The sequence below is a fragment of the Amblyomma maculatum genome, chromosome 11 (assembly GCF_055883805.1).
Source record: "Amblyomma maculatum isolate TAMU_Amacu chromosome 11, ASM5588380v1, whole genome shotgun sequence".
NCBI classification, from domain to species: Eukaryota; Metazoa; Arthropoda; class Arachnida; order Ixodida; family Ixodidae; genus Amblyomma; species Amblyomma maculatum.
In genome coordinates, this window is record NC_139354.1 from 52,361,428 (window position 1) to 52,386,129 (window position 24,702).

The window sequence follows — 24,702 nt, forward strand, 5'->3', positions numbered from 1 at the left end:
TTGCCGCATCAACATAGACTACTTCCTTTGCTCCCATGTTCTTGGACCGTCTCGCTCTAGAGCTTCGGCTCGTTTGGCCCTTCTTTCGACATTAAATTCTGGATGCATATTCCTAGGGAAGGGGGGGACTACCAAGGCATTCCTGAGTTCACTATTAATTGTGACTTTTTTTGGAGCTCCCCTGTCTGGGTTAAGGCCTACATTTGCAAGGACTACCCTGCCTCGTATTCAGATATGTGGCGCAAACAAACACGTACACAGGAGAAGATACACAACACACGCGCACACTAACAACTGTAATAAGAATCTGAACACACTTCCTGTTCACCATTCCTCCTTTTCTACACTCAGGCACGTCTCATCTTCCTCTTCTTTGCGAAGGGCATAATGGCACCCTCTTCCTCGCAGACCATAACATCGTCCAAACATGGAAGTGACCAATCTCATCTTCCTCTTCTTCTCTTCTTCCTATTCTTTACCAAGGGGATAGTGGCACTTTCTTCCTCTCAGACCATAAACAGCGTCCTAACATGACAGTCACGAACTCTACACTGTCTTGTTACTCCACACCTCTGCTTTGCCCAGTAACTCATACCACGCTGGACAAGCAAATGTCACCACATAGTCACATAGTCATACTCTAAAAACCACCGCCACACATATACAGTAGGACATGTCCATCCACACCACATAACTTGTGTAGTCCCTATGTATTGAGAAACTTTAACTTGCCAACATCTACGAAGCCACGAAGCCCATGTACTTGAGGGAAAAAATTCTGTAAACTACCATGGCCCCAAAACGTAAGATGAGTACAAGAATAACAACTTTAGACCAAGAATAACAGCTTGAGGCCCGATAATAATCTCTTTCTTTGCATTACCCAGGAGGATGCTCAATCAAATTAAATTCTTTTCTACGTAAACTCAACGAAGCTTCACTAATGAATCTCTCTTCTTTCTTCTGTATCCAATACGCCTCTAAAATTTCGCGTGCCATCTTATCTCGACTCTTGCCTAAAATGTTTAGCCTGCTAAACACCGGCTCACACTTGCACTTTTGGCAGTGCAAGGATAAATATGACCCTTTGCCATTATCTATGGACTTCTCGTGTTCCCTCATTCTATCATTAACACATCTTCCTGTCTGCCCAATATATACTTTACCGCACGTCAGAGGAACCTCATAAATCCCTTCCTCCCGACATCCAATAAAACTCTTAACATACTTCCTATCGCATTGGCCTTTCCTTTTCCTCCCTATTAATGCACATAACCCACCCAGTTTTTTGGGGGCAGAAAACACAACTGGCACCTCAAACCTACCAGCCACCTTTTTCAGGCAGTGTGCAACTCTATGTATATATGGAATCACTTGTGGTCGTTTATTTCTCAACTTATCTGGCGATCTTCTTTTCCCTTTCATTTTCTGAAGCAAAGACTCTGCCACCCCACATATAATCATAACCGGAAAACCAGCCACCTGAAGCCTTTGTAATTGATTATTGAAGCTTTCCTCTGCCATATGTACACATGATTTTAACAAGGCCGACTCCAAACAAAGGGAAGCTATCCCTCTTTTTATAGTCTTAGAATGGGCTGATCCATATGGAAGTAGCTCTTTTTTAGCCCTGGGAAAATATTTCCAGCACACTTCCCCATTACAAATTTTCATATTTAAATCAAGAAACTGCAATTTGTTATCCACCGGTAGCTCATGAGTAAAAGTAAGCCCTTTTCCTTGTAACTTAAAAATAGAAAGCACACTTTCCACACTTAGACTCCCTGCAGAGCACTTATCCACAATGACTAAGAAATAGTCAACATATCTAAATATTTTAAAACCTGATCCATTAAGGGATGTATAAATTGCTCTGTCAACACAGGATAAAAAGATGTTACATAGAACTGGGGCAACACATGACCCTATACAAATGCCCCTTCTGTGCGCATACAAATCAGACGCAAACGACACAACAGTGGACTTAAGGTAAAACTCGTGTAGGGCTAGAAAATTGTCCACATTGACACCAGCAGAGTTTTGAAAGTCTATAGTCCCATTACTTTTAATGCACTCCCGCACCGATTCAAACAATTCTAAATGTGGCACCGAATAGAACAAATCCTCTGCATCAATAGAAAAAAAGTACCCAAGATTGATTTGATCTTTTAAAAAATTGATCACTTCAAAAGAATTCTTAGTAGCAAAGGGATCATGAACCTCCAAACCTTTTAAATGTTTAAGACGATACCGGCTGATCTGCTGCTGCCACGCATCACGTTCAGATACAATACATCTGAAAGGCGAGTCCGGTTTATGAGTCTTAACAGTGAAGAACACATCCGAACAGGCCTTCTTGCATTCACTGATCCCCTTTTCCAACCTGGTTAGCTTCATATCATTACATAACGCAATAGCTCTTGTTCTGCAAACTTTCTTCTTCACTTTAACAAAATTTTTCTCAATTGCAATTGTCGCCTTCTCTTCAAAGAGTCCAGCCGGTATCACAGCAAAACCCCCTTCTTTGTCCGTTTGAAGTAATCGAAGATTATACCTTTCAAAAAACTTCACCACTTCTGCAGTACATTCCTTCGGTACCTTGTCCTTGTTCCAAGACGTCCTCATAATACTATCAAGCCCATCCAGTAAGCATCGGTCCCGATCTTCACCAGCTTTATCCGCTATCTTTCTGTTCAAGGACAGAAGCTCACAAGCTGGAATCTTGGGCGGCACACTATATTTCGGGCCCTTCTTTAGGGTATCGGCGACTTTTTCTGGAATAGCGATATCCCCCAAAACAACCAACTGCCTAGGCTTTCCAGTATGCTTTTGCATTTTTCTTGGCAACAAGGCCACATATCGTAGCCACAAAAACTCTGTTGTCTGGGTCACTAGACGCCATGTTTCCTTCAATTTTCTTTCCGCAACCCACGAAGGGTGTATTGTGTAGCATATAATACCAATCCGAAGCCCGTCTCGGTCGTGCTTAGTCTCTCTAATTGGGAGACTCGCACTGCCTCCGCAAATTCTGCCCACGTGTTATGCACCCCGAGTTCGAGCAGTGGTTCGCTCGAGGTACCCATGGGCAGTCATAGCGCCTTCTTAACGCATCTTCGAATCAGGCAGTCTAACTTCTCTTTTTCGCCGGCCTTGATGTCCAGGTAGGGCGTGGCGTAACTGATTCTGCTTATTACGTATGCCTGGGTTAGTTTTAGTAAATTTCTCTCCTTGAGGCCTCTTCCTTTAGTGGCGACCCTCCTCAAGAGCCCGAGGGTTTGCATCGCGTAACTTTCTAATTTTTTCAGGGCCTCTCCGTTAGCGGCGTCAGCGGCATCAGTCAGTCGCTGCTAGCGCTGCCTCCGGCGACCTCCCCCCCGCTCCATTCCTCGTGTTTTCCGGTTGCTGCGCGCGCTCGTGCCCCATCGTTCGGCGCTGAGTGTACCCCCACCTCTTCCTGTGAGGCTGTGGTTTCCGAAGCGCCGGCTCGAACGGGGGGCTGAAAGGGGGGCGGAACTGGTTACGAGACCAATGACACCGACGCGAAGCCCAGGAACGGGCACCAAAGAGCTGCGCTCTAAAAAAAGAGGGAGAGGAAGACGCGCTCCGCTACAGCAGTGGTCCACCACTAAAGCGGTGGCGGGTGCAATGACGGCCTACAACTGATAGAAAGGTGGCAGGCCAACTCCTACCACAATTGGAGTTGACCAACCTGTTCCAGCCCTATCGGGGCCAGAATCAGCCACCCTCCGACCTTTCCGTGATGTCATTAATTGGGGCAGAGGCACGGGCTTCTCTACACGTTCGGAAAGAATCCCACTTCGTGAAAGTTGAACCTCTGGGAGGCCTACAGGGCAGCTGAATGTTTAAAGTAATTTCAATGATGAAATTATCACTCCCTATATTCGCTTGTGTATTGCACCGAAAAGCATGAGGGAGACGATGTGCGAAAGTAAGGACTGGTGTAGTATGTCTACAGATACTGGTTCCCGTGCGGATAGGAACGATAGAGTCGGTGAGAAGGGAAACACCGGTTTGTTGTACGGCTAACCACACACGACGTCCTTTAGGTGTACCATGTGGGTATACCCCAAGCTGTATGTGGAGCGTTAAAATCTCTAGTAATGAGCAAGGGACACTTGTTAACTACGCGCTTCGCAAGCGTAAATAGCCGTTCATAGTTGTTTTTATGGCACTTATGATTGCTGTGTACATTTAGGATAAAAGCACTTTTCGCTCGAGTGTGTTGTGTCACAACTTCGATCAAGGTTATCAATGTATGGTATCGCTCGGGGATGTGTGACGGTGTTGAGAAAGCGACTAACTAAAAAGGCATCTCGAGAGGGAGCAGGAGATGTAGGCAAACCAGGTGTATAGCCGCACTTTATTATCCCACTTAAACCTTAGCCCAGTTACACATCCCATTGACGGCGTACCACTTTCTCCTAACCTCCACTCTAACCTCATCATAGCTCCCATCCCTAAAAGCATGCACCCTGAGCGAGACCACGGCCGCAGAATAGGCAGGGCTCACGCCCTTCACAGACAACATAGCGAGGATGAAGAGGTGGTCTAGATGGACGCAGCGGAATATATATCAGGCTCCCGTATGGTCCTGGCTGTAGCCGACAATCAAGCAAGGCTGCTTACTTCCAGCTCTATAATCACCAATTCCACCAAATAAGCAGAAGAGGCAGCCATTGCTCTTGCTCTCATCTCTACATCTGCCACAAAAATTATCTTTGACTCCAAATCTGCGATTCTAAATTATGCCAACGGCTATATATCCGGCTATATATAGAGCACCTAAAGTCAAAACCAACGAAAGATCATTTCCAGGGCTATGAGGAGGATTGCTCTTCAAGGACTTGCTTTTGCCTTATAAGGGTGTCTCCTATAAAGTAAGGGAGCACCCAAGTGCCATACAGGGAGCTTCGCCCCCACTGTTTGTCCCAATGGCAATAAAATGTTTCGACCCCCCCCCCGCCGCCCTCACTCTGCGTGCAGGGAATCGTTGTTGTGGCAATAGGAAGAAGGAAAAGGAAGTGCACGGGCCTGCTACTGACTCTGTAGCTGAGCCACCTCCGCTGCCCGGACATCACGAGTGACCAGGGAATTGAACGGACGTGCCTTCCATGGGCTCCGCCAATTTCGGTTACTTTGGACAATTCATCGGCTCAGCGTTATTGAATTTTGTGTCGAATTGACGGAACGCATCGAGGGGACCACAGGAATACCAGTTTTTCCAAGGTGGGAATCTTGTTTCCGATTTTTTCAGACTTTTGTTCGGTAGACTACGTGCTGAAGCTAGGCCTAACGTGGCCTAGCGTCTCGCGGCAGCCTAGGATCGCGGCGGCCCCATCGGATACCCACCCCTAGCCTCGCGAAGCCGACTGAAGCTAAAAAAATGAAAATTGTGGAAGGAACGCCATTAGATCCGGAGGAAGTTCATTTCCTTGGCCAATGGTATACCACCAAGAAGAAGAGATATGTGCCGCTCGAGAAGACGGTGTAACAAGATGAGAAGCAGTGAGGTGCTGAGAAGCATGCTGGAAGAAAAATGGCTGCGAAATCGGTGGAAAAGCAGCATGCTCGCCTACCCGATGGCGCCGAGATCATTTTGAGACCACGTCCGTCTGCTCAAGCTTGGCAACGCAATCCTGGCTGACGCAATAATCGTGGCAGCTGGTATCCCTCTGGGCGAGGCCGGGGAGGACGTCATCTCGACGAATATTAGGCAGCACTCGATCCTCGTGGCAACTACAAGCGCCGAAAGGAAGAGACGCTACGCGAGCCTAACCCACCTCGTGTTCGAGGGGGAGACGATCGAATTGACAGCCTGCGTGGCGACGCCGGAAGATTGCGGCAAGGGCGTGGTACATGACGTGCCACTTATTTATACCGACGAGATCAATATGGAAAGGCTGAGAATTAACGGCAACCCGCCAGTTTAGGTGTGCGGAGACTCGGCAAAAATTCCAGAACTGTACTAATTCTCTTTGAAGAGAGAGAAGTACACTGATAGGTTCGTCTGACTCCGATGGCGCAGCGGTGTCAACTTTACCGCAAAAAAATATGAGGTATGCAATGCCTGAGGAAGACTCGATCACAGGGAGGACGTCTGTCCGGACCCGAGCAACCTCAAGTGCAGAAGCTGCGGAATGGAGAGGCCACCGCAAGGTCACCAGCGGGAAGCGAAATGCCAGCTATGCGGCAAGGGCCACCTGCTTGGTGGCCGAAAATGTAAGGAACTATTCAGGACTCCGTACGAGGTGAAGAAGAAGCAATGGGAGCGAAAAGTCAAGGATAAGCCAGCGCACGACGGCAACAGAGGGCGACCGAAAGTCAAGCAAGAAGGAGGAGCAGACTTCCGCGTTAGAGACTCTTTCTCAAGGCTGGAATCTACCGCCAACGAGACGCCACCGCAGTAGAGAGGGCGTTCCAGTTCTCGCACCATGGGACGCTTTAAGTCTGGATCCAGGAGACGCTCGAGTTCGAGGGACGCGGCCAACCCATGGACCACGCGGAACGCCAGCGGAGACCGGAAAAATGTAAGATTCAACAGCGGGGCCTACCAGGCTAAACCTAGGAAAGATAAGAAAGACGATGAAGTCGAAATTCCTAAAAACGAAATTGAGGAGCTTAAGGAGGTGATTAAAAAGCTAACGCAAAATCAAAATTCCAAATTGCATACGGAAAAGCAAGGGCCTCCCACTACCGCGAAGCACCTGCTACCTACTCAGCCATTCGTCCCGCCACAAGTGGCGCCACTGGCGAAAGGGGATGAGCAAATGGTGACTGAGGCGTATCGCCCGCCCACGGTGAAGCGCAAAACTAATGAAACAGACCCGTTCCAAGCACTTGAAAATAGGCTTGACGAAAAATTGAAATCGTTCATGAGCCAAATGACCCAATTCATGAACCAAATTCAGAGCCAGGTACAGGCACTTGCAGGGGAAGTGCAAAGATTTTGAACTGAGCTCCTAGCCGTCAACACTTGGCAGCAGAATGTCGAGCAAACCATAGCCCAGCTGCAAAATGGCCAGGCGCGTAAATGAAAACCAAATTTGGCAGTGGAACTGTCGCGGCTTCCAGCGCAAGAGAGCGCTGATGCAGCAATACCTTCCACTCATAACTGAGCCCCCCTCGCAATCGCCCTTCAGGAGACAGGGAAGGGAGCCGAACAAATGGGATACCAGGCGTTCAACAGCGATAGAGGCGCGAAATCGACGGTTACGACCTTTGTCAAGCGCAACGTAGCGGTGATAGAACACGATTTGAATTCGAGAGATATCGAGAACGTATTTCTCGAGATAACGGGACGAAAGAAGGGTCCCAGTCTATTCCTTCTTAACATTTATAGCTCACTCAAGCAAAAGAAAATTATATTTAGAGTCCTTATGCGCAAAGCCATCAAGGCGGCCGGGAATAATTCCTTGCTGATCGTTGGTGACTTTAACGCCAGACATCAAGAATGGGTCTATGCTATAGAAGACACCAAAGGTTGGCAGCTAAGGGAGGACACACACAAGCTAGGTCTCACCCTCCATACAGACCCCGATCATCCAACGAGGACGGGTAACAGCGTATGCGCGGACACATCCTCAGATCTGACATTTTCAAAAATTCTGAGCAAACTTTTGGCAGTGACCATTTCATTCTCGTTTCAGTCCTCAAAGAGGGCATCAAGACGCACAGGGCGTGCCAACCGGCCGTTACGGAATGGGATCAATTTAGAGAAATCAGGGCAACCGCGAAATTAGAATGGATTGAGAACATTGAGGAATGGACGGAGGCTCTGAAACGCCACGTTGGTGAGGCGACAAAGACGCTGGTAGGAGACGACGCTCCTGGTATAGCAGAAAGCCGACTGCTCCACATGCGGGACGCTAAACAAAGCATGGAACGCAGGCTGAAAAAGCAAAAGCGGAACAAGAATCTTAGAAGACGAATTGCGAGGCATAACAAGGAAATTGAAAGCTACGCGATCAAATTGTGTGAACAAAACTGGCTCAGCAGATGCGACGAAATTTAGGGAGGCATGAATCTCTCCAAAACGTGGGGCGCGCGCCGGCATCTTCTGGACCCAACAGATTCAAAAACTCAATCGGGAATAAGATTGGCAAAAGTCAGACACGCCTTTGAAGGAGACGATGCGGCGTTTATGAATAAGTTAGTAAAAACGTACGTTGCAGACAACCAGCGTTCACCCCTCCCGAGCTACGGTGGCACGCCCAACGAGGCGCTTGACGGAGGCAGAGGTAAGGGCGGAACTTGTAAGACTAAACACTAAATCAGCCCCGGGCCCCGATGGGATCGCCAATAAAATGCTAAGGAATCTGGTCGATGACTCTATTACCCTTCTAACGGAATTCATTTGAAAAGTTTGACAAACGAGCCAGTTGCCAGATCAATGGAAAACGGCAAACATAATACTAATACCCAAACTAGGAAAACCTCCGCAAATGGAAAATTTGAGACCAATTTCCCTAACCTCATGTGTAGGGAAGCTGCTGGAGCCCGTAATACAGACGAGGTGAATGTGCTTCATGGAGCAAAACAACCTATGGCCGCACAAAATGGTCGGTTTCCGCTCGGTTGTGCACGCAGGACGTAATGCTCCGACTAAATCACGATATCATAGACTCGCGGTCGAGAGACGCCAAAGTGATCCTGGGCCTAGACCTCACCAAGGCATTCGACAATGTCAGGCACGAGGCTATCCTCGAAGGGCTCGAAGTGCTCAGAGTAGGGGAGAGAACGTACAACTACATAAAAGACTTCTTATCGGGCAGGAAAGCCTGCATGATATTTCAAAATTTAAAATCTCCATGAATAGAGTTAGGAAGCAAAGGCACACCGCAGGGCTCAGTGCTATCGCCTTTCCTATTCAACGTGGCAATGAGAGGCCTCCCGTGTATACTTAACCAAATCAAGGGGCTAAATTTTAGCATGTATGCGGACGATATCAACCTCTGGATTAACCATGGGAGCAATGCGAGTACGGAGGAGCGCCTGCAGGAAGCGACCAACATCATTGTCGATTACGCGGCGAAAGGAGACTTTCGTGCTCCCCGCATAAATCTGAGTTGTTCGTTTATAACCCAAAGTACCTTCGCGGCAAGAATAGCGGGGAGTTTCATATTCAGGTAGAGGGCAAACCGGTGCTAAAAGTAGATCAGATCAGGATTTTGGGGATGGTTATTCAATCCCTCGGCTATAACGGAGAGGTCCTAAAATTTAGAAAGTAACGCGATGCAAACCCTCGGGCTCTTGAGGAGGGTCGTCATCAAAGGAAGAGGCCTTAAGGAGAGAAATTTACTAAAACTAATCCAGGCGTACGTAATAAGCAGAATCAGCTACGCCACGCCCTACCTGGACAAGACCGGCGAAAAAGAAGTTAGACTGCCTGATTCGAAGATGCGTTAAGGCGCTAGGACTGCCCATGGGTACCTCGAGCGAACGACTGCTTGTACTCGGAGTGCGTAACACGTGAGCAGACTTGGCGGAGGCAGTGCGAGTTTCCCAATTAGAGAGACTAAGCACGACCGAGACGGGCAGAATAATCCTTGCAAAAGTAGGCCTCAACTCAGACAGAGGAGTTAAAAAAAAAAATCAGAATTATTAGCGAAATCAGGAATACCTTGGTAGTCTCCCCCTTTCCTAGAAATATGCATCCAGAATTTAATGTCGAAAGAACGGCCAAACAAGCCGAAGCTCTAGAGCGACGGTTCAAGAACTTGGGAGCAAAGGAAGTAGTTTATGTTGATGCGGCAAGTGGTAAAACAGGTGCGGCGTAGCTTCGGTAGTCGATGGCCGAGGGGCACCTGTATCCGCGGCAGCCGTCAGAGGCCACAACATAGAGACTGCGGAGGAAGTTGCGATAGCGCTAGCTTGCGTAGGAACGGAAGCCAAGTTCATAATTAGCGACAGCAAAACTGCCATTAAAAATTTTGGGAAGGGGAAGATATCGCCGGAGGCGGCCAAAATTCTCACCCAAAATACGTAGAATAGGAAAATTCAGTTAATTTGGACACCCGCTCACGCTGCCGTCCTTGGTAGCGAGGCGGTTCACGAGCTAGCCCCAGATCTCCACTTCCTGATACCCGTAGAGCCCCCCGAACACTGGGCATGCGACCAGCGTCTGCAACATTAGGGGGAAGTCATCGACCATTATGAATTGGGACGTAGACTGGTACCGCCGCCAGATGTTAGACTAAATAATAGAGAAGCTGTCGCGTGAGGCGGCTACAAACTAATACGTTCATGAACCCGGTCTGGGCGTTTCACGCGCCCAGACCTTAGGGACAATGATCTGTGCAAACACTGTGGGGCGAGAGGGACCCTTGACCACATAATTTGGGAGTGCCCACAATTTCCAGGAATAGGACAAAATATGAGAAGTAGAGAAGCCTGGGATACCCTACTGCGAAGCGCGGACCCTGCGATCCAGCACCGCACCGTCATCTGGCGGAAAAGGCCGCAACAAGCCAAGGGCTACCTGCAAACCTCTAATCCGCGGGCGCACGACTCCCCGTCGTGTCCCGGGGGCGGGGAAGAGGATGTCCATTTCCGATGGAATTAAAAGTTGTACAACCAACCTCCGCTGCCTCGTGCGGACAGAAGAGAGAATGTAGACAAGAAAAAGAAGAGGGAGAGAAAGACGCGCGCCGCAACAGCCGTCGTCCACCACCTAAGCGGTGCGGGTGCAATGATGGCCTACAACAGATAAAAAATCGGTGGCTGGCTAGCCCCCGCTGCAAGTGGCGTTGACCTACCGTCCCAGGATGAGCAGCCGCCCTTCACCACCTCCCGCGATGTCAGTGCACGTTAAAGTTCCCAAGGTGGTCGAAATTACTCCAGAGTCCTCCACGATTGCATCTCTTTTTCTCTTTCCACGTTTTCTCCTATCTTCCTCCCTTTCTTTACAGCGCAGCTCAGGTGTCCACTGGACAACAACGAAGGAAGGGCGGAAAGGCGAAGAAAGAAATAGCTGGCAATGGCGGAAGCTCTGGAATAAGGTATATGTAGCGAAAGCATGTGTGCCTGGCGCTGGAATGCCTCCTCCTCTACAATCGAATGTAATCTCATTCAACCCAGTGTAATCCGATCCTGTGCAAGCAAGTGCTGCTCATTCCAGTCAATTACAATCCAATCCTTTCCTGACCAATTCAATCAAAGCCACTCCAATTGAGTCCAGTCCAATCTATTACGATCTAATCTAGTCCAATCCAATCCTGTTCAATGCTGAGTACACGTTCGCTCGAAATGCGCCGCTGACTAGCCTATCATCATCCTACTATCATCTTCACGCTAGAGAAGAAGAATTAGGATGCGCTACTCACGATGCCGGGAGTATCAGTTCAGGAAACAGTGTGCTATGGTGCGGGGGATGTATGCTGCGCAGGAGCGACCTCCTACTTGGTTACCTTTACTAGTTTACTACTTCATCTACTAACCCATGCCCCTTAGGGTGACATCGGGCTCCCTGGACGCCTGCGAGCGGTACTGGAACTCCGGTGTCACCTCTTTCGGACAATAAAAGTTTTCACCACCATCACCACCACCTTTACTAGTTGCATGCATACGAGTATGTCTCGCGGAATTTTGATGTGTGGGCCAAGTGAGAGCTCAGTGCTGGTCTGACTGCATATGAAATGTTGTGCTATGCAACCTGATTGAATAGGGCTTGAAGTACTTCCATGCAATAAAGAAAAATGAAAAGGGTTCAACGCTGCTGAAAATGGAAAGAAAGCATTAAATGAGGGTAACCGAGCGTTCTTCTTCTTCTTCGTCGTCTTTGTCATCTTCGTTGTCTTTTTCTTCCTCGTCGTCGTCTTCGTTGTCATCTTCGTCGTCTTCTTCGCCGTCTTCGTTGTCTTCTTCTTCACTTTCTTCTTCGTCCTCTTCTCAGCGTCTCCAGTGCGAAACCAGTAAGATTTCCGCGCTGGTTTTGCACTGGATCTGCTGGGCACGCTGGAGGTCTGCGATATTCACTGGAGCAGTAACGGGAAGACACTGGCTGCACTGGTGCGATGGGAGAAAAACGCTGGGATTAGACTTTTGACGCTCGGTGTGTCGCTGGCATCCGCGATGCACTGGGAGAAGCGCTGTATGTGCGCTGGGGCCGCACTTGTCCCAGTGCCCCAGTATAGCCGGTGCGGCCTGCGGCGTCAGCCGGAGTAGCATCCCTCAGGGGCCAACAGGGCAACAGCGTACTTTCAATCGACCATCGGGGGGCATATGAAAAATATGGTTCAAGCAAGCGCCTTTTGCTGCGAAGTCGTTGCGCATTTTTAAGAAAACAAAGGCAGTATCTTTTTTCTAGAGTCTCCATGTTTCGATAGGTCGTTTCGAGCGTTTCGAGAGCGACAACGATCGCAGCGCCTCGATCTCATGACAGACTGACGATTAACGCACTACTAAAGCTGGAATTGAATAATGTGGGCTACCATGCATAACCAACTTCACAGCTGATCTTAAGGGCACTCTAACACAATGATTACTGCCAAAATGTTCAATGCGGGCTCAATCGCAGGCGAGCGTAGCCTGCACCACGGCCCAGTATCAACAGCAGAAAGAAAAACTAAAACGAGGAAGAGAGTAGTTTACCGAGCGATGGGTCCATGAGAGAAAAACAAACATACAGCGCTTGTAATACATAATATTTGGCGTGTTTCTCAAGCTTTTGCGCTCGTTCTTACTCTGCGTATCAAGCAGCCGAGCCCTCGGTCATCACAATGCTTCCCGCAATGTTTACATACAAATAAGGTTTAGTTACACACAATTAGGGTCATCGCTGCGGCGCTTGCCGGTATTGAAGCTTGGTCGCACGTTTTTCCTTGAAGGCTTCTACTAAAGCTACGTGTTCAGCGAAAATTACGCCCATGGTAGCAGAGCTCCACCCAAGAGCCGGCGTTGGTAAATTTGCCAGCAATGTCAAACTCCACGTGTTAAAATGATTCCAGTGCACAAAATAGCGCGCATAAGCACCCAGAACATTAGTTTCAAGCTGTGAGAGCAGACAGCAAGCTAAAATGATCAAGAAGTTGCAATTGTTAGAGAGGTAGCAATGGCCTGTAGACTGCGAAACATGAAGTCCCAACCTTATAAAGGCGGGTCATGACATAAAATGCAAAACTGTTTATATGAAATCCGGTTCTCGGCGTGGCGGAGTGGTTATACGTGCAAGAAGCGATAAACTGTGGGCTGGCGAGGCGCCGAAAAAGCGAGCGCTATCAGATGAAAAAAGGTATGCTTGCCAGAAGAAAATCAGGCAAATAAGACATGAAGGGCAGATTACAAACGATGCTAAAGATATAAAATGTGCGATTCTGAAACATTTTGCTGAGCTTCTGAGTAATACGCGCGAACATAGTGAAAGGTTTCCAAAAGAATATTTACGGCTAATGCCAACGCTCGAAGATCATGTGAAAGAGAGCCTTGAAATGCCTATTACATTGCAAGAGATAGAAAAGGCCATAGATGACCTCCCATGTGGGAAAGCCCCTGGACCAGAGGGGCTGAGCGCCTCCTTTTACAAAGCATTTAAAAACCATGTTTCCAGCCTTATGTTGGAAGTGATAAGAGAAGCCTACGAACGCAAACAAGTGCCATTATCATTTACTACGTCACACATCGTACTTATTCCAAAAACTGATGATCCGGAGAAACGCCTGTTGGTGAAGTCCTATAGGCCAATAAGCCTGACAAATGTTGATTACAAAATCTTCATGAAGGTTTTAGCGAAGAGATTGCAGAGTGTAATAGCCAAATTAGTCGGACCGCACCAAACGTGCGGCATAAGAGGTCGCAGCATCGCCACAAATATACATGTGGCACGAACCGTACTGGAATGTGTAGACACGCTTGGAAGTCAGGTTGCCATGATTCAGCTGGATTTGGAAAAAGCGTTCGATCGCGTATCACACGACATCCTTTTCTCCATTCTAGAGCATTGTAGCCTGGGCTCGGTAATCGTGGAGGGAGTGAGAATGGCGTACGCAAACTGCTCGACGCGTATTATAGTGAATGGCGATCTCACTGACAGTATCGCAGTGCGTTCTCCGGTGAGGCAAGGATGCCCACTCTCTCCTCTGCTTTTTGCAGCCTATCTCGAGCCATTATGCTTGGCCATTCTCAATAATGAATGCATCTCGGGTTTCAAGCTTCAATCGGCGCATGTGAAGCTGCTTGCATACGCGGACGACATTGCAGTATTTTGTGAAAACAGAGAGAGCATTTGTGAATTGGTTAACGTTGTTGAAAAGTTTTGTGACCAGACTGGATGTCGGGTTAACTGGGAAAAAAGCTCCGGATTTTGGCACGGCTTATGGGATGCTGAACCGGCTTCTTTCTCCCGATTGCAATGGTCTTCCGTGCCAATGCAGTATCTGGGTGTGCCCCTACAATGTTATCGCGATCCTAGCTTACATTGGAAGGAAGAAACAAACAGAGTGCGAGAGAAAGCGGAAGCATGGCAGGGAAGGCAACTGTCAATCTTTTCACGCGCGTTCATCTGCAATGTTTTTTGGATTTCAAAGATATGGTATGTAATGAATGTTCTATGTGCGTCACGAACTGCCATTCAAAAAATTCATCGTGTGTTTGCGGTTTTTCTTTGGACTTCGACCTGGGAAAAGACGAGGCGAACGAATTTATTTTTTTCTTTAAAAAGCGGAGGAGTCGGTTTGATTCATTTGTTTCTGCGTCAAGTGGTATCGCGCTTTTTTTTTCTTCGCGACCAAAATGACACCTTTTTAAGAACAGTCATGCAAGTGCGGCTGCAAAGGCTGTTACCCGAATTTGTTGTCTCCTCAAGTGAAAACATGGGTGGTGCTGTCACAGGATATTTGCGCGAGGTAGTTCTCTCTTACAAGTTGTTAGAAGTGCGTTTTTCCCGTGAATATTTGTGCAGTGTTGGCAAGAAAAAGCTGTATAAGGACCTAGTGGAAATAATGCTGCCGGCACCTTTGTATCGAGAGCCCTACCGTGGAGGCCCAGGACAGGATATTTTAAAACGAGTGAAGAGGATGCCAGTTCGACCGGCTGCCAAAACGTTCTTTTTTAAGTTGCACTTGAACACTCTACCCGTCAAAACCTGGCTTCACGAAAAAGGAATCTATGTCCCTTGGACGACAAACTGCCTGCTTTGCAAGAAGCCAGAGACAATTGAACACATATTCTTAGACTGCTGGGATGCAGTATTTCATTGGGACGTGCTACAAAGAACAATTAAAAAAGAGCTACCACTAAACCCTTATGGCATCCGGTTTTTACCGGTGGAGAACGAAGACGTACCCTATGATTTAATAATGCTTCTGGGCCTCCACACCTTGTGGAAAACACGGATGCAAGTAAGGCATGAAGATATTAACATTCGCAGTGTACGTGAAAATTTTGTTGAAAGTGCTGTTTATCTACGGGAACGTATCTGCGCGCTCCCCGACCCACCACAGTGGGCAGAAGTTCTGGATGACCTGGTAACATTGAAGAAATTTTAAGCTCACACGCGTCAGCTCAAGGGCAGCTGAAGTGTTTTATTAAGTGTGACAATTTGTTGTTCATGTATACCTCGGAAATAAAGAAAAAAAAGGAGTGGTTAGCGTGCTGAGCTAGTGATTGGTATGTACCTAGGGACTTAGTTCGAGGCACGCTTGGCGCACTAAGATTTTTTTCTTTTTTTTTACTTTTTTTTAGGTTTTTTTTATGTACCTAACTTGTTTCGTTACTTTTTACTTTTTAATTTTTATCCCACGCCTTTTTTTTTTCGAGCGAACAGTGCCGCCAGCGCGGAGCGTCCCAGTATGCCGCGTCCCAGTGCGCCCAGTGTCCAGCGTCATACTGGGACCATAATTAGGTATGGCGCTGGGGCGCTGGCTCCCAGTGGCACTGGTTTTTGCAATAGGGTCTTCGAGGAGCAGGAGGATCCATGGGCCACGGACCACGCAACGAGTGGTTATACCTGGCGTTGTATTGCTCTCGCAATAAAAAACATCTCGGCAGTGGCGCAGTTGGCAAAGCCATTGGCTGGGGATCCGAGGGATGGATATTCGATTACCAGTGGAGACGTTTTTTGTTTTTGATGAAGAGATCGAGCTAGCATAAAATTAGCAGTCGCTTAGCTCTGCCATTTTAAACATGATTGCATGTCCAGGTTAATCTGGTTGTCTAGCTATGTTGTTGCGTTAAAGGCTAGACATCTACTGGTTCTTTTTTGATTGCCAAATGGCTCACCATCTGCAATCCATCTGCAAGTGATGGATGCCAGATGGAGCGCGAATTGACTTCATGTCAGATGACGCGGCGAACGCGTGGCGTCCGCCAGCTGCGGCGGTTGCTAGGCAATGGTTCTGTGCCTCCTCGGAGTGTGGTCAAAGTGAAATTGCAAATTCGTGGCCAATGTAACTTTCGCTACAATAGAATGTAGAAGAACCGCGTGGACCTAGCGCAGTCTACGTCTCCGTGTGCCTAGCCACTGCATCTCTTGTACCATACAGACATTAAATAGTATTAAGTTATTTTACAGTGCATTCACAAAGCATTAATATATTCGCACCTGGTGAATGGGGTGTCTTGCAGTTTTGTGAACCAGATAACGTTGTACATGATGCGTTTGCGCCGCTTTACGTGAAGAACTCAGACTTCGTTTCGCTAAGCGTAGAAACCTCGGCTAATATTTTGGTCTCACAATCATACTGAATGGGCCGAAACAACGCATTGGTCGTGACTACAAAAAAAAAAACGAATATTCATTAAACTGGCTAAACTGGCTTAGTATGAGAACCCTTCAGGTAGAGCATATAACACGCATATGTAGCTAGACTTTATTTTTCGTATAATGATGATAGTGACAGATCTTTCAATCCACCGCGATGTGTAACTGTTCCATTTAGCGGTAGGATTTTTTTCTTTTGTTTCTGAACCAAAACCTTTCCTTCGTCTTCACTTTCGCCTTCCCAACTCTCTATCACATGTTTGCATAATTGTTTCTCATAAATGTTGTGGCTTCCAACCGCTCCACACAAGAGATCAAATATAAACGCGCAACACGCCGGAACATTGTCCTTAAACTTGCTGTTTACCCAAAACTCGCAACCTGAAACAAAGGATACACCTCACATTAAGACACGACCGTGGTTTTTGTACAGCATCAATTAGCGGTGTACTCCCCGCTACAGTGCAAATATTAAGCGCTTTGTAAGACTGAAGGTCAAGGATATTTCGTTACGATTCTCTTTCAACTGGCACGAATAGTACATTGCTTTTATAAAACAAGAAAGCTGCAGTATCTGACTCGCTCCCTCAATGAATACAAGACCCGCGCTGTAAGGGAAGGAGAGAAGGTGGTACTGGAAGTGGAAAGAAAGAGGTTCCATAGTGAAGGGTTATTAAAAATTGTCGACCATTTGGTAACTTTTAATGTGCGCTGACGTCGTAAACCACATGGACGTCTCCGTTTCGCGTCCACTGAAATGCAGCCACATGCGGTGGGGTGGAAACCCGGATACTGTGAATTAGTAGCCAAGAGTCTTAAATATGAGCCAGAACATCCCACAAGGAAGGTGACGCTAAAACGGTAAGTACACAGAACGTATAATTTCATCCAATTTTCAGTCGACTTGTCTATCCTATCAAGACAAAGAATTGGCTGTTTCTTAGATGTGGTAAATCTAGTAGTGTAGCCAGAGCTAGATACCCCTGAGAGGCTCAGGCTTCACTTGAAAGTAAAACTCACGGTTTACGTAACGGCTTGAACTTTATTGTTTATAGTAAAGTAGTCAGACTGTTTCCACCTTGTCGATGTCATGGTTTGAATCAGTAGAGTTCCGCTGAAGCATTAAGTTAGACGGTTTCCCCATTGCGTGGTTGTAATCGGTTGTAGTTTGCTCAACTCCGCGCATACGCACAATTGACGAGGCGGTCAGCGGCTGCTCCGCCATCGGCTGAGCGCGCCTAGCCACTCAGCCTGCAAACCACCTGCGTACTATTACGTCACTCCGAGCAGGAGCACTGCTGATAAAGGATTCATCACAATAATTGTGTCTAGACCCCCTGCTGCATAATAATAATAATAATAATAATAATAATAATAATAATAATAATAATAATAATAATAATAATAATAATAATAATAATAATAATAATAATAATAATAATAATAATAATAATAATAATAATAATAATAATATTAATAATAATAATAATAATAATAATAATAATAATAATAATTGGTTCAAGTAAAGGAAAAGCGCAGTATCTATCAAGCTTGTTTTTTGAACAACGGAACCACGTCGTAAGGGAGAGAGAGAGAGAAATAACATTTATTGGCACCCGTAAAAAGGCCGGCAAGGATGCGAGGCGCAGCTCTGTCCCTGATATGTCCTCCCCCTCAGTCGTCGACCTGGATCTCTTAGATCTGAGCAGCGGTCAGGGCGAGATGGATGACTTCACGTTGCCCTTTTTCATCCTGTTTGAGTAGTAGTGCCTTCCAGGACTCATCTGTTCTTTTAGGCTGTCTAAATCTATGACACTTCCATATCATGTGGATCCCGTCCGCTATGCCATCTCGACGTTTGCACCTGGGGCTAAAAATTTCCGGGTGCCACTTGGTGTAAAGCGGGGGGTTCGGGAATACTCCAGTTTGTAGCTTACTCAATATAACTTCCTAGCTTTTAATGAGTTGCTTGCACGCTTTTGGAAATATTGATCTGCCTAATTTGTAATGATTTAGGGTATCTTGGTAGGTATTAAGGTCATCATCAAACTGTGGGGTCTCCTCATCGCGCAAGGGGTACGGGGTTGTGCATAAGACGCCACTGGGATCCCGGAATCTAGCCAATCCTCGGGCCAGTAGGTGCACTTTCTCGTTCCTCTCAACCCCTGGTGCGCCGGTGTCACAATGAGCGCGACCTGCTCTGCCGTTGGTGGACCACAAGCGAACACTATTGCTGCTATGGCCGAAACTCGGCCCCCGTCAAAGTTTCTAATCACTGAGTTCGAGTCTGTAACTATTATTTTGACCTGTTGTTGTGTTAGAGCTAGCGCAATGGACACCTCTTCCGCCTTCGTTTCGGTCGAGTGTCAGGTGCTGCAGCAAACTACCGAGCCCCCGTTTTCTCTAGCAGCTACTGAAACACGTCCCATACTGTCCGCGCATTGTGCGGCATCTGTATATAAGACGTCCTGTCTGCCCTCAAGACGGGCTTGCCGCGCTGCTGCTCTATCACTCCTGCGGCTCTCATGGTAGACGGGGTGGATGTTTTGGGGGAGCGGAGGTATTTTTAAATTGTCCCTAACCAGTCTAGGAACATTGTCTGTACATCTGGAGCATGCTTGCGGCTCATAGTCCCGTTTCTGCAAAATGCTCCGACTGCTACGACTGCGCAACTGTCTCTGATATTTTGAGGTCCTTTCAGCCTCAATAAGCGTTTCGAGGGTTTTGGAAACCCCTAGTCTAACAAATCTTGTTTGTCGATGTATCGGGTGGTAAACCTAGTGCCGTTTTGATCCTTTAACGAATGAGAACGTCAAGTATCTACTTTTCCGCCTTGTGAATCCGAAAATAAGGCGCCACAGAGACTCACCTACTGATTATGAAAGACTGCACTAGCCCAAGAAAGGTTAGCTTCGTTCATGCCCGCATGTTTGCGATCCGCTACAGGAGTCTACAAGTTTGACTGGTGCTAGCTTAGCCTCTGTATTATTTCTGAGTTCCTACCGTTAGCCTGAATTCGCAATCCCTAACTCTTGCCACGTTTGTTATAACGGTACCATTGAGCCTGAGCGTTATTTCCGGGCTATCCTACTTTATTTGCCAACGATGGAGTGATCGCAATTGGCGTGAGAACGAGCGCTTCCGATTGCTTCTAAGTATCTTTCTGAGCACATCTGAGCACGATTGGCTCTAAGTATCTTTTTATAACATCGATTGCTTGCTAGAGTGTCTGTTCAAATTCACCGTCACCGCCCCTGCCTATCCACAGACTCACTACATCTGCTTATAATGTATGGTTTAGCCCCTAGATTGCCTCTAGTTTTGCGGGGAGGCCAAGCATTGGGATATTATACAGGGTCCGGGACAACACTGATCCCTGGGGTTTGGCTTAGTTTCCCAGTCGAATACCTTCTACTGTTTGTCCCCCATATCAATAATTGCCGTTGTATCGCCGAGGAAATCGCGTGTGTAGGCAGGTAGAAAAACTGGAGTGAAAGCGGAAGGAGAGAAAGGGGTTTCATAGAGGAGGGCTTCGGAATAGTTTCGATACCCTGGGGATCTTAAACGTGCAGACATCGCCCAGTACCCGGACACCAGTTCATTTCGCCTCTATCGAACCACAGCCCCCGGAAGTCGGGATCAAACCCGGGTACTCCGGAAAGCACAGTATTCGGGCATCTTGCCACTGCACCACCGAGGCGGGGCATCTGTCTCATTTCTGCTCGTTACATTATTAGAAAACGGAGGACAGCTGAGGGTTTTGTTATGGGATAAATAAGCATTTGCTCTTGACGTGTGCGGCTTTTCGCTACAGAGAGCATGTCCAATAAGGAGCGTAATTAAGGCTATATTATTTCCTCATTTTTGTTTTGAGGCTGATAATATTATACATCAAATTCATGACCTTTAATTTCACTCTAACTGTTATGATAAACTGAAGTATCTGTCTTTGATAATCTTAAGCCCGGAACTGTAGGCTATTCCTCCGTAATAACTGACGGCATTATGAAAATCAGTTTCAGCAAACTACAGGCATAATATTATATACTTAGTATGGCTATTTTCACAGATATCTTCTAATTAAAGGCTGTACAGCATTTATTTTTTCTGTTGTACACAGAGGTGTGTTTCATAAATATTTAATGACTGTATTTTTGCAATGTCGGACATGTGCTTACATGTATCGAGCTCATATATAATAAAACATGCTTTCCGACAGAGCCAAATTGGAAAAAGATATAATCGGACAAGAAAACATTGAAGCCTCTACGAAATCCTGTTTCCTTATTACATGGATTGCGCAGTGAATTAAATATAAACTTGCGATGATTTACTACCAGTCCTAAGCCCTCATCAACAGAAAACTTCAGCAAATCAAAAAGAGCAAAATCAACATTCAAACATTTCGGACCAAGCTGGAGCATTTGATGGGCTCTTTCCTGCATGCTCTTTCGGCACGGAGTAAGCAGGAGACCCACATATGCAAGAACGTCCACGAACGCACAAACTGAATATAAACATAAAGCTTTGATTTCGGCTCATCACATTTACAAATAGGAGCAACGAAGTGTGAATAACTGGATACCATTGCATCACATTTGCGAAACAAACAATTATCTTATCAGAATGGACGTCGAAAAGCCATCCGAACGCTTTGACCGGAGAATTCCTTTGGCGTGAAGCAGCGTCTTGCTCATGGCTCATGGCGTCTTGCTCATGACGTTTCGGCAGGGCTCCTGCCGAAACGTCGACTACAAATAAGCTTGGAAACAGTATGAAGCAATTTTTCACTTGTATGTACCCTCTAGCAACCAAGTACGTCTATTTACTTATGCTATATATATATATATATATATATATATATATATATATATATATATATATATATATCTTCCAGCGCTTTCACGTGACGCTCGCCTACCCCATGATTTTGCAATGCCTGCATCACCACCGAGGTTTCAACTGAGTCAAATGCTTTTTCGTAATGAATGAATGATATGTATAAGTGCTGGATATATTCCGAGCATTTTTCTATCACCTGGTTGACGGTATTGATTGATTGATAGTAGAGTACCGATATCTATTTTTCTTGCTTTGAAATTTTACTTCTCTTCCAAAATATTGCACGACTAAGAGCAAGATGTTTGTGCATACTCGTATTTTGAAACCAAACAAATTTGTTTTAATTTAAAACAAAGAAATGAGGCAGTGAGTAATATTTAGCATAATAAATATGTGTATAGGCATATAATAATCATGTAAAATAGTTCTACTTGTCTATCAATTGAACTTCAAAGCTTTTGTGTAATGTGTGCCCTTTTTTCCTCTTTTCTTATAGCACGACAGCTTAGCCTAAATGCAGGGTATTATGACGTACCTTTTCCACCATTCATCCTGGGTACGTTAAACAAATCGCAGGTTTGTCCATCAGTGAAAATGACTCGATCAGTTTCTTTGGAATCTGCGGAAAATACATTGTATTGATTCAAGTGATCTGTCTTTATTCACAACTGCAATGGATTTTTGTTTTGATTATGCTCGTACAGAGAACGATATAGATTTCGCTTCTTATCACCGAAAGAGGCTGGGGAGACCTTGGATAAGTTTATAATGAAAAAGAAGGCGAGCACAAAATTCTCGCATTGTTAAATGAGCATTCTAAATTCACTGCGGTAGAAATCGCCTCCTCCTTATGGTAAGAGGAACGAAAATGATTTAATTAGTAGTGGCACAAACACAACCATAGAGTTACGCCAAATAATTGCGCACCACTCCTAGTAATTCAAAATCTTTACTTGATACCGATATTCCTGCTTTGCAATGTTCCACAAAGTCATAACGAGAGATGCTTAATGAAATAAAAAACGAATAGCACTTTTTCTTTCTGTCGGAATCTGGAGCGTGCAGTGGACTCTTAACTGAACTCCTTGCCGCAATATGTAGAAAATAAAGAATTTGTTATTTTCATGGTGCATATTATGTGTAAGGAGTATTGAGCAGCAGCACACACTGAAGATTGACGGAAAGAATTCCTAATGAAAATTGAATTCTGCCTGCATCTTGTAATGTTCTGCGAGCACATACGTAGCGCTACAAATTGGTACATATCGACCATGCTTAAATGTTGTGAGCCAATTAAACGAAACATAATAATCCGTTCATGATTTTGTCAAAAAAAAGCTGGGTTTAGTCTGCATCATGGAATTCACGGCCATTCTTTATAACTATGATAACGCTAAAATTAGCAAACAAAAGATAAACTGAAGAAGATGACTAAATTGAGATTGTGTTTTTTAGATCTTTTGATTTTGATGTTTACAAAGTCATGCAGATGTATACAAACTGTACAGAGACTTGCGGCCTTGCACTTACCACTTCTGTATTCGTATTCAATTGCATTCTTCTCTGTGTAATTTAGCACAGCTTTTGTCTCCACATTTTCTTCTAAAGAATACCTGCAATGAATGCAGCGCAATTGGTCAAAAAATTAAAGAGAAAAAGCTACGAAGATGTAGAATTGGCAATCGGGAAAGTAAAAACTTAGTATACTGTTCTGATGGGCGACCTAAATTTCAAAGTAGGCAGAAAGCGAGCTGGAGACAAGGCAATGGGGAACTATGGCATTGGGTTAAGGAATAGCAGGGGGAGGCGTTTGTCGAGTTTGCTAAACACAATAAATTACGAATCATGAATACTTTCTTCAGCACACTGAAGAACCAGAATTGGACATGGGAAAGCCCTCATGGGGAAACTGAAGCAAATTCGCTTCATATTTTGTTCTAACCCAGGGATTGTGCAGCATGTCGAGGTGAGCGTGAAGGTTTCATGGAGCGGCGATTTGATGGTAATGTCTCGAATTGATATGGATTGGAGGAGGGAAAGAAACAAATTAGTGAGGAAGAAGTCCAGCAAAGTATTTGCGGTAAGGGGAAAAGTAGAGGAGATCACGCTCTCTCTGCAGAATAGGTGCTCGGTGCTGACCGAGAAGCAGACATTAGCCTATAAGGAATGATGAATAATTTCTGAGATATCATTATTGAGTATGCGGCAGAAGTAGGCACTATAATTGTTAGAGAGCATACTAGTAAACTATCTAAGGAGACGAAATATTTGATTAAGAAACGCCTAAGTATGAAAGAATGTAAAGAGCAGAGACATAAGACTGCCAACCATGATCTGAATAACTTGTGCTATGGTCTTTCCAGTTGTGATGTATGGATGCGAGAGTTGGACTGTGAAGAAGGCTGACCGTCGAAGAATTGACGCGTTTGAATTGTGGTGCTGGCGAAGACTCTTGAGAGTTCCTTGGACTGCCAGAAGATCAAATCAGTCGATATTGTCGACCATAAACCCTGACTGCTCATTGGAGGGTCAAATTCTAAATTTAAAGCTCAGCTACCTTGGTCATCTGATGAGAAGAGAGGAGTCGATGGAGAAAGATTTGATGTTGGGAAAGGTTGAGGGTCGCCGGAGAAGGGGTAGGCAACGAACTCGATGGTTAGATGGCATCCTCGAGGCGCTGCAGATGAAGTTATGTGATCTTAGGAAGATAGCGACAGACCGGAAAGCGTGGCGTGATATGATCCAATGAGTCACGAAGAGTCGAACATGACTGAACGACTGTACTGAACTGAGGTATGAAAGCATTCAACTCAACATACCGGATTAAACTTGCAGAGATTGCAAAGCTAATCTGTAAGTGCAAGTCGACCGACATAAGGAGGCCTAACATGGCGAAGACCGAGGAAGCTATAAAAACGGGCGTAGGTTGAAAGCGATAAAGTGGAAATTAAGCATAGACAAAAAGTCAGATGTATGCACTGTCATTACGAACATGGAGAAGAAAACCAAGGTAGCCGAAAAGGTCTATGTGAACAGTTATAGTAGCCAAACGTGTCAGGACAAGAATGAAATTGGCTACAGTGAAGAGCAATCACACGTTCGGCCTGTACCGAAGTACGAGGCTAAGAAAGCCGCTGAAGTTATGA

The 24,702-nt window shown here is 45.9% G+C and overlaps 1 protein-coding gene across 3 annotated transcripts in view; it reads right to left on the reverse strand.

The window, feature by feature from the left end:
• LOC146173801 (female-specific histamine-binding protein 1-like) overlaps positions 1-24,702 on the reverse strand; it is a 73,842-nt gene that overhangs the window by 25,602 nt on the left and 23,538 nt on the right. For 2 of the 3 annotated variants that reach the window (XM_084584292.1, XM_084584291.1), the window contains exons 3-4: positions 23,087-23,169; positions 22,092-22,175 (exon numbers count right to left, since the gene is read on the reverse strand). In XM_084584292.1, the coding sequence (XP_084440418.1) occupies positions 22,092-22,175; positions 23,087-23,169 (167 nt within the window). Of the gene's footprint in view, positions 1-16,808; positions 17,096-22,091; positions 22,176-23,086; positions 23,170-24,702 lie in introns of those variants that run through there. The other variant, XM_084584293.1, reaches the window with a different exon arrangement.